Here is a 17,387-nt window from a genome sequence, read left to right as displayed (position 1 = left end):
TGAGAAATATTGTATACCAAAGAAAAGGTTTGAAAGACTAATAATTCTGTCTGAAATATCTTGAGATATTTCCAAAAAATATGATTTTAACAATGATCCAAAGCAGTAGCAAGGAAAAAAACGTCGTTGGAATTGCCTGTTTCTTTATCTACCACATAATCGTAAATTATATTGAAACTCTTTCAAGCAGTGCCGTTTCCATACAAAATCCGAAGAGATACAGGATAAAACACTGTACATGCTGTAAGTCCAACGTTTTTAAACAAATGCGAAGAAAGTGACATGCTACCTAGTTTTGGTCTTTATCAAAACTGTGAATGGTAAACAGAAGGAGGTGTATCTTATATGAGGACCTTCCAGAATAGCGCTAGTGTAGATAAAGGGTATGATATGAATATAGTAATTGTAAATGTATAATGCATTGAAAAATATAAAATCATAGTTCATTGCATAGAGTTTCAACAACTTGCAGTGTACAAAAGCGTGTAATCGAAGGCGTAAATAATATTCCTTTAAAATCCACCCAAATGCAAATGTGGCGCAATCTTTATTCAACACATTTCGACGGACACTTGGTCATATACAATAATTTTCTTCCTTGTCTCTACCTTCCAAAATTTAAACATTATACGACACTGGCACTGTGTGTATAATTATATCAATAGATAAATCACCTACCACATGAAAATGTATTTCAACCACGCTGTAAAAAGAATTTGTTTTAATCTCCATTGTCATATCCCTAAATTTATAAAATATGATACTCAAATTGTTTAGTGCCTTTCTATCATTGACAGCTTTCTCGTTTCTAAATATGTGAACCCCTGCTAAAAATTTTCTTACCCTTGTATTTGACTCTGTTTTAAGAGTTTTTATAATCAATTGTTAATTCAGTGCTATTTGTTTATCATAATCATAACTTTTTAATCTATTTTGAAAATGTCTGTCTTATGTAAACAACATCACAATTACTACAATTAATATTTAAGATTACTCAACTTTTGTATTTATATTCGTATGATGTGTGATAAATTGATTGATATAATTATACAAGTTGACAATATCAAATTATATTTTGATAAAGATCGAAATTAGCTCGAAGCTCGAAACCAATTTCAATGAAAAGAGCTTAAATCAAGACGATTTATCAATAAAAAAACATGTAAAAAGGATCCAAGAAATTAATAGTCAAAATAGTGGAGAATTATCTAAAATCACAATACATTTATAAGAATGATTTTTTTTTCAGAGATTTATTAGCGGCAACGATACTATCCTGTTTCCATGATTAATTTTTTAAAGATAGTTTTTTCATATTTTTTACAGTTGGTATCATTTTATTACCCACCTGCAGCAGATTGGGGACTTTATTTCAAAATAGCAGCGTTCTGCGTTCTCCTTTGTTTATGTCAAATCAGAGAATTGAACCATTTGGTACCACTGTCCCTAATAGCCAATGTTACTATTGTCACCGCATTCGGCATCACCTTGTACTACATAGCACTAAAAATACAAACAGTTGATGTGAAAGATAGAGACTTATTCACAAATGTTGGAAGTCTTCCCACTTTTTTCAGTACGGTGTTATTCTCTATTGAAGGAATAGGAACAATAATGCCCGTGGAAAATTCGATGGTAAGTTTAATTTCAATTTGTATTCATATAGAAGAACAAAAAAACTATCAGTGTGTAGGAGCGCATCCAGGAGAACCCAGAGCGCCTGGAACCCCTCCTCTATATTTTCTTACATGCAACATAACCAGCATTCAGGTCCTATAGACCATGCTCGATGTGCCGTTCTTTTTACATTTTTTTTTTCAACCTCCGATAGGCTATACATAAAAGACAAGTTCACATAAAACAATAATTTTGTTAACAAAAGATTAGTACGGTTACTTTTCGAAATAATCACCGAAGAGATTGAGACTTTTATCATACCTGTGAACAAGCTTTTCAATACCTACTTCAAATAAAATTGCCGCCAATTTAGCCTAACCTTTCAGTAACAATAAGTACAAAATAGATCTTGAAACTTCTGGAAACTCCGTAGACAAAGCAGTAATGGTGAATCTGCAGTTTTCTTTAATCATTCTGTCTACTCGTTTAACCAGGTCATCTGAAACGACAGATTTGCGTCTTTGTACCCCTTCATTATGCATTTCGACACCATTCACGCACAACACCATCACTCATGAAGTTTTCCCCATACACACGACTCATTTTCTGATGGATTCCTGCAGCACTATGGCCTTCAGCTTGTAGAAAACGAATCACACTTCGCAATTCACACTTGGCGGGAGCATCAATAATGGCGGACAGTTTTACATGGCTGTAGCACAACGCCGACTGTTGCCTAAATGTCAACAATGGCGAAGTGTATAGTACGAGAGCTTTGCGATCGCCTACAGCGCATGCCCGCATCTGCACGAAGTGATCCGAAGCTGAATAAAAAACGGACCTCGTAAAAAATGGATTCCACCAATTTTGATCCAATATTTTTATTTCAACAAGCATCATTTTATTGAAGTATAATTAGGGTACGATATTTCTATAGCTTTTCGTTTTTAATAAACATTTTCTATTTAGTTTTTTTCAATACTGTAATACTCAATTGTGTTATATTATTTTCAATATAGAATGGGTGAAAAAATGAGAAAAAGTCAAATAATTCCACAACCATAATATATAGGTAAAATTATTCTAATTTTTATGTGCGTTTTATTAAAGGTATATTATACAGGGTGTGCCATTTAAAAAAATGAGATTTTGTTATTTACAAAATTCGAAACTCATACAGTAAAAAGACATCCAGTATGATTCCAGACTCTAAAATCATGAAAATTCAATGAACCTAGGTTTGTGTCAATCTAGCAAATGATAGGTCGGTCTCATGAAAGTTACCTTTGTTTTTATCAGTAAATCAAAAACCGCAATAGAATATAGTGTTCCATTCAAAAAAATAAAGTTAATGTCGATACTGAATATTTGGGATAGTTTTTGGAAGTGAAACTGCCATTGTGCAGAAATATTGAATCAAATTTTCACAATTCGACCAGCGATAAAACTTCTAATCCTGGCCAGTGGCGGTTCTATGGGGTCTTTCGGGTTGAGCCCCCTCACCCCAAATCGTCTAAAAAAATTTTTGTCAGATTGAAAATTTTATACAAATATAATTACTTTTAAGCTCGTAATTTATATTCATTAGCAAGAATAACCTAATTCCTCTTTGTATGTCTTAGTTATATTTACTTTGCCTTCAGCCCCGCCCCTAAATAAAAATTCTAGATCCGCCCCTAATCCTGGCAAATAATTATTATATTGCAAACATCACATCATTATGTCGTTTGAATTTAGTGGTATACCACATAACTTTGTGATGATTATAAGGAAGTTTATTTTTAAATGAAATAATTCTAATTACTCTGTCTTTTTTTCAGTTAGAACCGAGATTCGTTGGGACTGTAGGTGTTTTAAATGTCGCTATGTTTTGCGTTGTAACTATTTACACAGCCATGGGATTTTTTGGATATTTTGCTTTTGGAGAAGAAACTCATGCCGCCATAACACAAAACTTACCAAATGAAGAATGGTTAGTTTTCTAAAAAAAGTCAAATATATTATAATGAATCGAAATAAATATCAAAAAATTAATAATTTGACCTCAAATTGTAAAAAAAAATCACATTTAAATAGAGAAGTGAAAATTTTTACTATCTCAATACTCATACACTATCTGACATATGTTTCGATAACCAAATTATCTACTTCAGACTCCAAAGTTGAACTTCTTTCAGTCTTTGAAGTGCTGTGGGTCACGAAGTGGTGAGATAAAATAATCAATTGTAGTCTGATGAGATTACTTTGATTTTGAATCGACCTTGGAGGACAACATAGAGGGGAAACTTAATGTAATTATAAGCACCTTTGGTTGAAATCGAAGTAAATACAAATCATAATTGATACTGTCATTTATCATCCATTTTTCCCAATACTAGATGAAACAAAAAACATGCATCGATGTGCTTGGTGTTAGCATCAAATAACGTAGCTATATGATATAGGCGACATGTAGTACTTCTCGTTTCTTTAAACAAACTGAAAAAAAAACAATGAAAAATTTTTGTGTGTATATTGTGTACCTGCCAAATTTTCAATCAACATTAATAACAGTTTTGCTGAACTACATAAAACAATAATAATAGAGAAAAGGCTACAGGAATTGTGGAAGGATTAATTATTTTAACAAATACAATACATCTATCTCTACATTATGTGTGAAGATATTCCCAGCCAAATACAACTGTTAAACTATCCGCCTTATTTGCCATATTTTGCATCAAGAGATGCTATCTGTTTCCTAAGATAGAATATTATATAATGTAGGTTTATAGCCTTTAATAGCCTTCTCTTTTTTTTCAGGCCAGCTCAAGTGGTACAAGCCTGCATATCAATCACAATGATCTTAAGTTTTACTTTGATCTTCTATGTACCAACTGAGATTGTTTGGAAGAAAATTGAATTGCATGTGAAATATAAAAAGCAAAACATTTTTCAGGTCATTATGAGAGTGGTGACCCTTACTCTAATTATTAGTATAGCTGCAGCAGCAGGAAGTAGTATGAACATTCTCATTGATCTAACCGGAGCCATTTTCTTCTCAATATTGGGAATATTCATTCCCGCCGTTGTCGATATTGTAATCAACTGGAATGATTGGGGTACACTGAACTGGAGTCTTTGGAAGAATCTATTATTGTGTGTTGCATTTGTAGCTGCAATTACCTCGGGAACGTACAGCGCTATAAGAAATATAATTTGATAAATTTTATTTATTTGAAATACAGAGTTTTATTTTCCAGTTACTCCCTATGATTGAAGTAGCAGCTTAGTGATAAACAAGTCGCCAGGGATTAAGAAATAGCTCCTTAAGTATCCCAAGCTAGTGTTTTGTAGCCGATAAAACCATTGTTCTTTCAATTTCTACTTGATTGACCGAGAGCTCAATTAGTTATCACTGAAGCATCGAGAATAATAGCTTTGTATTAACATCGTATTACAGAAAATTGCAACATTTACAACTCCAGTTGGTTTAAATCTTATAACATTTCAATTTTTATATTTTTGAATCAAGAATCTTGAGAAAAACGGTTCTCGCTCCAAGTTTCAAACTTCTAGAAGTGATATCTGTGTCTTAAACAAAGTTCAACCTTTCTCTCTCAACTATTTTTATTATGTTTTTTGTTTCGTTGTTAAAAATATACTTCTCTATTTAATTTCATTTCTGATATTTTCAGTTCTATTTCTAGCTAGCAAAAATTATTAACAACCAACTGTATCTCTATAATTAATTCAATTAGAAGTTAAATGAAGCTCAATCTTTTCCTTTTTCATTCAATTAGCTTCAATTTTGATTAGTATGGTTTTCCCTTAGACCATAAACTTCACTCGTAAAAATCGCTCAAACTAGAATTCTAAAACAGATTCGGACACATTCCTTTCTCTTACACGTAGAGGTCTTCTTCCTTATCACATTATCTTTTCTCTCATTCTATAAGCTTAAAATTTCGTTTCTACAATTACTTTTATGTAGACTATAAACTTTATAATTACTCAGAAGAAATCGCTGAAAAACGTGAGAAAACTGAAATTTCAAAACTGACATCTCTATTTGCCATAAGGTTTTTCGACGTGGGTGTCTTCACCTTATCAAATCACTCACTTTCTTTTACTTTACTGGTGACTATCTCAATGTATCCTAATTAAAACAGAATGCTTCAACTCGAACAAAGGTTGATTTGAATAACACCAAAGTGTACTCCTGTAACTTTATTCAGCTCGAACAAAATTCTTACAATTGGTCCTGACAATATTTAGCAATACATAAAAAATATATACAAAAATCTTACCATTCTCATCAATAATTTAATTGTTCATTAGTAAATTTACTGTAATGTATATTACGCTATTAAGAAATATATTATGACAGGAACTATGACATATTCTTGTCCAACATCCTTCAAAAATAGTCTTTGAAATAAAGATACACCGGATGTTTCAAGAACTATTACCACTTCCCTTACAGAATATTTGATAGTTTGAAAATCTTTCAATTAACTTTCTTAGATAGTAGAGTATGTTACATACTTTAGGACGTCCTTGGAATAATAGAACAAAACATACTATGTGTTAACAGTTGTATTTTCTACTAATCGAACAAGTTCCAGTTAGTTGAATCTACGTACTTAGTAAGTAGCTTGAATTAATATCTTTCAACAATAATAAAGAGTTAAGAATCAAGATATTTTATATCTTTACACAACTTGTGACAAAATTTTTTATCAGAAATGGAGAGTGTATTACATCACTCAATAAGTCGTGTGACTGACACACAGATGACGCTGCCATTGTCAAATCCATAAGACGTTTATGAAGTACCAACTTTCAAAAGAAACATGGATCTATCACTTCACTCCGGAATCAAAACGATCATCATCTGAATCAAAGGCACAACATTCAGCTATGAAGGTTATGGCTTCAATATTTTGGGATGTGCATGGAATATTGTTCATCTACTCAAGGCAATCAATAGCGAATACTACATAGATTTGTTAGATCGTTTGAATGCAAAAATCGAGGAAAAACGGTCTCGTATGTTGAATAAAAAACCACTGTTTCACCAAGACAATTCACCGATTCACAAGTTGATGGCAACGATGGTTAAAATGCTGGAATTACATTGGAATCGCTTCCTCATCCATCATAAAGTTCAGATTTGGTCCACAGTGACTAATGTCTATTCGCTGATCTCAAAAAAATGCTTCTACAACCCGGAAAAAGTTAGAGAAGCTTGGAATGATTATATAGCTCTTGACTAAGATCGAATTTTGGCAAAAATTGTATTTTTCTTAGTTAGTCACACGAATTATTGAATGATGTTGTTATGTTTTATTTTATTTTAGATTATCGTTTTATACATTCTCTTCTACTGATTTTCTTACATTCAAATAATAATCCCTATCAACACTTCTGCTCCCATGTCTGATCTGTCTATAGTCTACAAACTTTAATACATTCACTGAATAAGTACTAAGAAAAAAGGCGTGAAGTGTCATGTTTAGATTAACAGTATTGAAATAATAGGACACTGATCACGTACTTGTAAGAGATGATAAGAAGCTGAGGAGCATTGGCATGTAGAGTGAATATAATTAAAATATTGAAAATATTAAGTTTGTGAAAAAACTATGACACTTAAATCCATAATTTAATGAAATCCTAATCATTATCTAAATCGCCGAATGCAACTTTGTTCTTCTGACTCTAACTGAAGTCCAATAATTGTAACCTCAATTTCCAAACGCTTTTTTCTAGACTATAACTTAGATACAAACGCATTCATTGACTGTAATAGATTGTATCCACTGATTTATGGATTTTAGAAAAAATTTTCAATGCTTACAGTACAAAATCGATATTAATTCGACAGACACTCATAAAATCATGTTTGCTAGTTTAAATTATTTTTTCACCTCATATTTATTAACGTTTCTTCATTGAATAGAAACCTTTATTGAGACATAATTAATCTATTGATTAAAAATAACAACTATAACACTTTCCATTTTCCTTTTTTTATACAAATAATTACCACTCATTGGATTCAAAAAACAGTTACAAACAAAACAGACATGTACAAGGTGATCTACATCTAATGACATTATATTTAAAAAAAAAACTTATAATTTCAGCTAACCCCTTACGCAATCACAATTTATGAAAACCATTTAGATCTTTTTGGTATTTGCGATAATGTACACGAAAAAGTGCTATATTTTATTCTTTCCTAACTTTTCTCTTTCTAGTACCTTCTCCCACTGGTTTAGTCTTTGGTTCACCCTGCAAGGAAAAACATTTGAAAACATCTTTAAACTGATATATCAATATAATTTTCTTATATATTAATATCAACAGCAATTGCTTTAAATTACACAGAAAGTAAAGAAATGTATGTACCTCTCCTAGCTCTTGAGCTTCGTTATCTTCTTCTGAATCAGGTTCAGAATTTTTCTCTTCATTATCTTCATCTTCTTCCTCAACTTCATCTACTTCGTTCTCTTCTTTTTCTTCTTCAACGCCCTCAGTTACTTCATCAGTCTTCTTTCTTTCTGCTGCTCGAAGTAATTCCTCATTTTCCTAAACAAATATATTTTTTATAATCTATTTTCAATTTAATAGGAAATATAACTACAGCAATTTCTACAGCCTAACTTGAGTACTGGCTAATTGTTTATTTATATAATAAATTAACACTTCTAAGACAAGAGCTTATGTGAACTTTTGATTCAATGGTTTAATGGTTCTGTAGGAAAACCATTAAACTTGGAACACACATTTTCACTCAACATTTAAGGATAGTTATTCCTCATAATGATTGGAGTACTTTGTCCAAACATGAAAATTTACAATAATTTGGGTATTTGTTATTCTTGGATATCAATTTAATGAGCCTTTTTCCTGAGAATAGTGCAGCGAACGTGTCCCCAGAGGCAGCACTAGTAGTAGGGACAAACATAAAATATTTACATGCAAAGCAATTGTATTTACGTGATATTATTTTATTATTTAAAAATATAAATCTGATATAAAAAAAATTTTTTTAACTTGTATAATGCCAACAAAGCATTGCAGTTTTGCGAATTGTACGTCAGATAATCGATATCCAGAAGAGAATGTGTTTTTTATACCATTTGTAAAGCCTCATGTTGATGAGGTTAGATGTAATAAATGGATACATGCTTCGACTTTTTTTTAAGTAATGTTTGTGATTGGAGTAAAATAAAAATTTTTTAATGAAATATGAATGATTTAAAACGTAGTAGGCATGAAACAATTCTAAATAAATAAAAATAAGGTAAAAAATACTATTTATTAGCAATACACATACTGATTTAGTAATTTCTTACGTGTTGCTTTTTTTTATTTTAAGGTTTTTGCTATTTACTGAGCTGATTGATTACTTGAGAAAATAAATTTATGTCTGCTAGCGTCAAAGTTATAAATGATTGACTATTTTATAACTGAAATTATGATAATTTGTCTGTATACTAACCTGTCTATTAATTCATTTTTTTTGCCACTTATTTTTAAATTACGACAAGCAAGCCAGCGTTTTAATGTTACAACATTGTTATCTTTTACGGTTGCAAATTTTAATTTTGCTCCAGAAACATCGTCCTCTGTTAAAAACATTTTTTTTTCAAGTACACTTTACTGTGTGTTTATATGGGGATTTGACAGTGTTTGTTCCTACTGAACTACCAGCGCTGCCAGTGAGTAATTTTTCGTACTTGAGGAAAAAGGCTCATATAAATTATAGATCTATATAAAAATTAAAATAATAATTGTGTAATCAATAGTTCAATTACATCATTTTACACATACAAAGATAACATTATATGTTACTACTACTTCCATTATATTTGGTTTTATAAAAAGTATGCATACTTTCTGACTTTTTTTTGTCAAATATCACTACCGGAGCTGTATCTGCCCCGATTCATATAAGCTGATCAAAATGGTGTTAAATAATACTTTTCAATATAAATATGGAAAATAAAGTTAAAAGCTCTCCTACCTGTATTTGACTAGCCGAGGAACTGGGTTTGCAGCATAGGTACAAAATAAATACAACAGGTACAGCAAGTACAATTATGTAAACTGCCCACAGAATTGGGTACTCATTGGTTAGACCGGCCAACCTCTGGACAAAGCTTTCCTAGCAAAACAAATACAACTTCTAAGTACTAGCTACTACTACAATTTGCAAAATATGAAGTAAACTATTATAATTAGTACTAAAGTTTAGTAATCATATATCTTTTTTTAATTAATATCTGAACAAACATTGGGTAATAATAGTTCCTAGTTTAAGGCTATGGAAGAATAAGTATATAGATTCACAATTTTATGTTATGTTTATGAAAAATCCTAGATTAATAATGACAATTAATAGAGTTAATATTGTGAGACATATGGGTTTAAATTTATTTAAAAACTTGGATTTACAGAAATTATAACTTTTATTATTCATTAGGAGTATTATTATTTTCTATTTAAAATTTTGACGTGTTTCTAAAATTTTCTGTCAACTACTTTTCATCGTGTTATGTAATATTTTTATAACCAAATCAATTTTCTCGAATACTCTTGTCTGAGACCTCAAACACAGTTAAAGCATTCTAGAACACAACAAAACAGTTTATAACTCCGTACTCTTATAAGCTAAGTCCAAGTTACAACCTATTTAGTCTCAACTTACACAATCAAAATTTTTGTGGACCATTTTTTCTTAATATTGTTTCCACTATATAATATCTAACTCATTTCCATATCTTCCCTCATTATTACATGAAAGTAGTCAATAAATTTGAATAAAATGCAATAAGGACTGAGATTACTAAGAAATCAATTTTTGTACAACTACCATTAAAAGTGACACTTTTAATGACAGCCAACTGTGTTAAAAGTTATTGTTTGCGTGGAAGCGTGTAAAAAATATTTTAAATGTGTTGATAGTATATTATTCACCAGTGTATAATGAGGGTTCTTATTAATGTCATGAAGTTTACTGCATTTATCACAGAGTGAATAATAACTCATTATAAGTATTATATAAGTAAAATACTATACTTTATCCACGATTATTAAATATATTTTTGTTAAAAGTTATTTTGTTGGAAAATTTTTTACATTATTAGAAACACTATTATTTTTTTTAACAAATATTTCATACAATATATTATTGTTTATTGAAACATAGTACATAGTTATGGAAAGTTGTAATAATAGTTTATCTCCATAAATATTGGGTATTTACAAGAGGGTGGTATTCTCTTATAGTTATTAACTTGTTATTCCTTAACTTTTCCGGGAATAAATTTAATGAAGCAACTTCTCTAATTTCTGGTGGTATTAAAGAAAAGTTACTTACATTTTCCATATTCATTTTTAGTTGGTTTTTCAACATAATTTAAATTAAAGCACTGAGAAATCTCACAATAATGTTGACAGGTTTGAATTAAATTAATACGGTTTCAAAAGTTATTTCAATTTATGAATTGTTTCAAAAACCGTAGTATGTTAAAAAACAGATATAGGACAAACTCCTTCATCGTCGCTAATAAATCAGTGTTAATCTTCCGTGTTTTCAAACTGCAGGTTCCAATCTGGTATAGAAAAATTTACTTTTTTAATTTTTTTATGTGTACAGAACTAAATTGAAAATATTTAGTATCGTTTTACAGGATAAAATTATAAAAACCAATTTTTTTAGCAAAACAATATAATATAGCTAAATTAAGAAAGCATCTGACAGTAGTAATTAATAGTTCATTAATCATTGCCATGATTAATGGATATTATAAGGGTCGAGCAAGAAGACATATAATGGGTACATTATACAACAGTGGCGAATAAAAATATTTTTGACACAGTATTGTGATTATTTCAATATTAAAATCCATTTTGAAGTTTAATGTCAAAATAGAGCTGTTAGTGATTTTATTTTGTTCAAATCGTTCACAAACTTTTTCACTCATATCATGAACAACTATTTTCATTACGAGTCTGTGACATAATTTCTTTCTGAAATATATTCTGCATAATGTTTACTTCATACTTTACACAAAGCATTCGATATAAAAATTTTTTTTTAACTTTACCTCACGAACGCAACGATATAAGTAATAACCATAAAGAATAATAGGTATTAAGCAATATATTGCATACACTGCCCAAGTCTTTGGTCTGTAATTCATTCCGCGTAACATTTTGCCCCACCATGTTTTCTTTCAGCAGAAAACAAAAAATAAGGAGAATAGACAATAAGATGATGCTAGAGAATTTTTATGTACCAAAACCAGTTATACTTCATTTGTTAATTTTATTTTGTAATTCTATTTTTTGAATAAAAAATATGTGTTTTTACTTAGTATATTTTCATTTAAATATTAACATCATGAGGTGAACATGATATAACTGAAACTAAACAGAAAGGGGTTGGAGATTTTTACACATTTTCATGTCTACATAATCTGAAGTTCTATTTTTGATGTGAAAAATGGAATTAAAAATATTTGACTGAACAAATCAATGTAGATTTGTTTACAAGCTTAATTCCAATCTACCAGTGTGAATTTCAATAGAATGCAGATTATATTATAATAAACTCAACTATCCTTTTGGATTGCCACTCTCTTCTATAAGTACCCTAAACTTTTGTAAGCATCAAAATTGGTCAGTATCGAAATAATAGCAGAGATGTTGTCGATTCCACAAAAAAGAGAATTTTTGAAGCGATAATTTATTGAATTAAAAAGATGATTTGAGAAAAAGTATGTCACAAATAATTAAATTCGAAAAAATTGATAGTTCTTTTGCCATAATTGGAAAATACAAAAAAAAATAAAGATGAAAAACAATGTTGAAAAATTTTTTCTTGTAACATAAGGTAAGAGCTTTAATACCACCTCATTACAGATATCCAAATAAATTGTACAGTGATAATCCCATATCTTTCAGCTGAGATAATTACCCAAGATTGGTATTTTGTTTTAAATAACCCTAAAGGAAAAAGCTTCTTGATGGTACTACATGAAGTAATAATTATTCTATTATTAAAAGTATTCTCCATATGATTTATTGTGAATTGGAACACAAATTCCACAAACCCTATTTATATTGTTCTTGGGAAATCAGATTTAAAAAGAAAAATCCTCAATTACACGATTCAACTATACTCTGGTAAGTGGAATGCAAAACCAGTGCAATAGTTAAGTCTATTATAATTTATTACGACGTTCTATGCTAAGCAAGACCAGTGTAAACAAATAACAAAAAGATGCAACAGATTTATAATGAAGCTTCATTTTGATATCAGTACTGCTTTTAAGAATCTTTTGACAGAATAAAATTACAAAATCAATAAACTTAACAAACCAGATAACTGTCCATAAAAAGATTCCAATCATAAGTACAGAATAATTTTTAGTTAAAGATATTTTCCATTAATTTATACTAATATTACCATATGGGATTCAAGAAATTTTTTTTATGAGCAATTTTCCAATTTTTAATACTTGAATGATAATGAAACTATGCAAAGTTGCTGACATTATTATTAAAATTAAATAGAATCACACTTTTGACTTAGACCATCCTAGATTTCATTTTTTATCCTAGATATGCCCCATTTGTAATAATCAGCATAGATCCAACAATTATTAGTACATTATATATTTCAATTTTGGATTAAATAATTGAAAATTATTTTAAATTAACTGTCTTACCGAATCCTTTGCAATTTTTTGGCGCTTCTTATCAAAAGTATCTGAGGCCCACTTTTCTGCTACATTTATATCTTCTGTAATAAGGATATTATCAAAAAGTATATCCTGAGACATAGACCATAACTCAAAACCAACAGCGGCCTAAAAAAATACATTATTCTCTTTTTTATTCTAAAGAACTCTTTAAAATGAATTGTGGTGTTTTTAATACCTCAATACAGAATTAAAAACATAAAAATCGAGCAATATCAGAAGTTATTATTCTGTATTTTAAATGCAACGCCCGGTATAATCACAAACTCGTCAATTTTAATATTATTTTAGAATAATTTACTGTCTGATTTGGAAAAAATGTGAGGTACTGATGGATATTCGTAAAGATTTGAAACATTCATTTACTTTTTCACAATATGAAATTATTGAGAAATATACCCACCACAGTAGTCATTCTAAAGGGATTCTGGTCATTGAAGTAATCAGGATTTGGGATTTTCTTTGGTCTCCATTTTCCTTTATAATTAGGATTGTCAATCAAGGGCGCCCTCCATTTACCTCTGTAAGCGGGATTATTAATTAGTGGAGGTTCCCAATGTCCACAGCCTGCAGCAGTTTTACATGCTGGATTTTCAATCAAAGGTGGTTCCCATTCACCATCCATATCGGTATCCCAATCAGCAGGTTTAATAGCATCTGGATCAGGAATATGAGACGGTTCGTTTTCCAACCAACCATCTGGCATAACAGCAGATTCATCAAATATTTGAGGAGGAGCGTCTTCGTCCCAATCATCTGGTTTTGTGGCTTCTGGATCTGGTATTTTCTCTCTGAAATTACAAGATAGCAAATTAATCAACTATACCAATATAATTAATGCATTAGTTATTATACTGAAACAAATGAGGTTGCAAATGGACTCAACAACTTATCAACTAAATATAACCTGAATTAACAATTAGTCACCCTCAATTAGAAATTGATAGGGTATAGTTTTCAAATTCCTACCTTTCATCCCAATCTTCTGGTCTCTTATCATTGGGATCATCAATTTCTGCGGGTGGATTAACAGGAGGAACAAAATCTTCAAGTAAACTGCCTGAATTTACAATTTTTTTATCTACAGAAATTTCAAATGTGTTATCAGGGTTGAGAACCAATTTATATAAATGTGGCAATTTATCTGTAAAATATTCTTCTAATCGTTCTTTTGGTTTTTGACAATGTTTCTCTTCTAAACTACCATTTAATGGATTTCTGAAACATGGGAAATATGATAATTACAGCAATTAAGGATAATTTTTTAGTAATTGAAAATAATAGTAATAGTAATTCAGATAATCTGATAAAAATAATCTGTTGCTGGGAAAATGATGAAATAGTTAACTAGTTTGTAGAGTACAGAAAAAGATGTGTTATTACAAAATAACTCACCTATGTTTAAAGATAAAGTGCAACTTATGGTCATTGCCACATTTATCAGGACCAAACATAATGGTGTATGGTGTTTTGTCATGGAAGTTCTTCAAATTCTTTGAGTCAGGTCCTTCACTCAATAATTTCAAATAGGATCCACCACATTCTTGTCCATCTTGTAAAAGGACTTCATATTGCAAAATCAGAGGTTTATCAGTAAATACAAATGGTTTTGACAAGGATGCAGAAATGGCCGCATGTTTAGCTTTGGTTTTTAAAACTAAACCACTGTAAATAGAGAAAATATATGAAAATTTCATCACAATTTTTGCTGGTCACAAATTACAAAATAAATTTGATACTGACTTATCATTTGGTAAACTATCCTTGGTTGCACTTTCTAACTCCCATCGACCATCGTATTTGGCTATATCTTCTTCTATTCCTTCTTTTTTCGCTTGGGATTTAATCCAACGTTTATTAAATTGATCAACATCATCAAAGTGTTCTGCGAAATATACTTTTTTAGGATCTAAAGGAAGAGGACTTTCATATTGTATATCTGGTACAGATTCATCAACAGTTTCTACAGTCACATCTTCATCCTAAAATGAATTTGAACAAATAATTGATACCATGCCAATCAATCAGACAGAATCTATTTTGTATTTTGATATTTGGTAAAAAATTGATGGGTCAATGTATTAATGATATGTTGATTTAAAAAACTGTCATATTATTACTTCTAATCCATATAGTTTTGCAAGTCTGACAAAATCAATTCATGCAACACCAAAAAAAAAATATCTTAAAATAAAAGACAGTATGATGCTCTAAAAATGTGAAGTACAGAAATGGTTAAATTAGAGCTTAAATGAACATTAGTAGGAAGGTTGCAGGCATAAATTTTGTGATTGTCCTATTTTTATTTACAACAAATGCCATTATTTTCTTGAACATTTTCTTACCTCGATGTTGGTATATGATTCTGTTAATGATCATTGGTTCATAACTCTAACTTAATATAGATAAATACGTGCCTAGAATGAATTTTACATGCTGAAAAGTACAGCTGAACCAAAGAAAAATATTACTGTCAGAATTGAGGTTTATATATAAAATGTTTTCCTTTATCTTTGGATTGCTTTATATTAATATGATATGAAACTGTGATTATATAAGGAAAATATTGCATAATTATGAGTTCAGATAAGGTAGGTGTAAGAAATTATGTGCAATCTAATATCACCTTAAAATAATATTTATTTGGTGTTTATTAAATATATCACTTGTTCTAGTTTTTTATATATACCATAAAAATTGTAAGATTTTTGATGGATAAAATGTTATGTGCATTCAATAAAAGCTAAAATTATGGCTACCATATGAAAATCAATCTTCATTTTATTATAATAAATGCTTTGGTTAGGTTATGGGACTAATTTAATAAAAAAACAAATTTTTTCACTAATATTTTGTTCCTTTGGTACAATTTTTAATTTAATATTAGGTTACTTGAGAATAGTTATTCCTATTTCTACAGTATATAAATGGTGTGTACCTTGAAGGGCATAGGTGTTGTGACTTGGTTTTATAAGTTAAACTTACAAATCAATGACAAGGTTCAGGATCTTCTAATACCAAAACAAGGAAAAGCTTACCACTTCCCAGTAGTATGGAAAATGTCCACCCTTGTTAATTTGGGTAACTACATATCTTTAAGTAAAGTATATGTCAAAAGTAACCTAGATCAAGTGTAGAGAAAATCAAGCCTCAAACTATCTAATATCCCCAACCTCTTTATTGGATATCTATTAAGAAATTCGTATTAAATAAAAATTTACTTACATCAATATTTTCGCTTGATACAGTACTATATATTAGAAATACCAAAAACAGGAATCTTATCCTATATCCCATTTCGATAAGACATACAATTCTAAAAAAATTAATATAATTTAACCACTAAAATTGATTAACACACAGATTTATGACATATTAAGTGAGGAAATGCTCCTTCCTAAATTGTTAATTAAATTATAAAGTGTAATTCCAATTTAAAGTTTTATAGGTTAACTACAGGTGCATTGAATCTTCTAATGAGTTATATATTGATTATTTTTTACTAACTCCAACGAGAGTTTATTGTTAATATATAAAGTCCCTAGCTCAAGTAATATAGGGTATACAAGAGTATTTATAATTTTATTCCGATAAACCACGTAGACTAAAGATTGAAATAAAACAAAATTCGCTTTCATTAATTTGCTACTTAAGAAGCCGGAGGCATTATTATATTATTAAAACGTACATACGTCTAAACTTACTAAATCCAAATTTTCGAATTTTCTAAACTGAACAACGATTCAAAACGATTTACTGGAGTAAAACGAGATATGACAGTTTCTTTTCAATTGAAGGGGAAGGGTGGTATAACCAATCAAAAATGTACGAGTAGGCAAATGCAACGTCTATACATTGACGTACGTAATGGATTAGAAGAATAATAAGGAGTCTATTTAAAATTTGAAAGCATAGTAACCAATCTCGTTATTATTAAGCATATGTAGAAAATTATATTAGGTGGTACACAAAAAACTCCTATTAATAAAAGATGAATGACAATCCTGT

The 17,387-nt window shown here is 29.8% G+C and overlaps 2 protein-coding genes across 8 annotated transcripts in view; one reads left to right on the top strand and one right to left on the bottom strand.

Annotated features, from left to right (window-relative positions):
• LOC130901722 (proton-coupled amino acid transporter-like protein pathetic) overlaps nucleotides 1-4,839 on the top strand; it is a 39,857-nt gene extending 35,018 nt beyond the window's left edge. For all 3 annotated transcript variants that reach the window (XM_057813280.1, XM_057813279.1, XM_057813281.1), the window contains 3 exons: nucleotides 1,327-1,635; nucleotides 3,438-3,589; nucleotides 4,420-4,839. In XM_057813280.1, coding sequence (XP_057669263.1) covers nucleotides 1,327-1,635; nucleotides 3,438-3,589; nucleotides 4,420-4,819 — 861 coding nt within the window. In that variant the 3' untranslated portion in view covers nucleotides 4,820-4,839. The remainder of the gene's footprint in view (nucleotides 1-1,326; nucleotides 1,636-3,437; nucleotides 3,590-4,419) is intronic.
• A 974-nt stretch (nucleotides 4,840-5,813) lies between these two features.
• LOC130901720 (calnexin) lies at nucleotides 5,814-17,256 on the bottom strand. Of its 5 annotated transcripts, none has more exons than XM_057813270.1 (10): nucleotides 17,084-17,256; nucleotides 16,605-16,695; nucleotides 15,123-15,361; nucleotides 14,775-15,044; nucleotides 14,349-14,597; nucleotides 13,783-14,170; nucleotides 13,347-13,487; nucleotides 9,635-9,775; nucleotides 8,014-8,193; nucleotides 5,814-7,896 (listed from the first exon to the last, which is right to left on the bottom strand). In XM_057813270.1, the coding sequence occupies exons 2-10, from the start codon at nucleotides 16,674-16,676 to the stop codon at nucleotides 7,834-7,836; spliced, it is 1,743 nt and encodes a 580-aa protein (XP_057669253.1). In that variant the 5' UTR covers nucleotides 16,677-16,695; nucleotides 17,084-17,256; the 3' UTR covers nucleotides 5,814-7,833. The 5 variants fall into 5 exon arrangements, with proteins under 5 accessions (XP_057669253.1, XP_057669252.1, XP_057669255.1 ...); XM_057813269.1 differs by having other exon boundaries at nucleotides 17,072-17,254; XM_057813272.1 differs by having other exon boundaries at nucleotides 17,068-17,211.
• Between the last annotated feature and the right edge of the window lie 131 nt (nucleotides 17,257-17,387).

Source organism: Diorhabda carinulata, chromosome X (assembly GCF_026250575.1).
Source record: "Diorhabda carinulata isolate Delta chromosome X, icDioCari1.1, whole genome shotgun sequence".
NCBI classification, from domain to species: domain Eukaryota; kingdom Metazoa; phylum Arthropoda; class Insecta; order Coleoptera; family Chrysomelidae; genus Diorhabda; species Diorhabda carinulata.
Note: the sequence above shows the minus strand (reverse complement) of the source record. Positions and strands in the feature narration are given on the sequence as shown.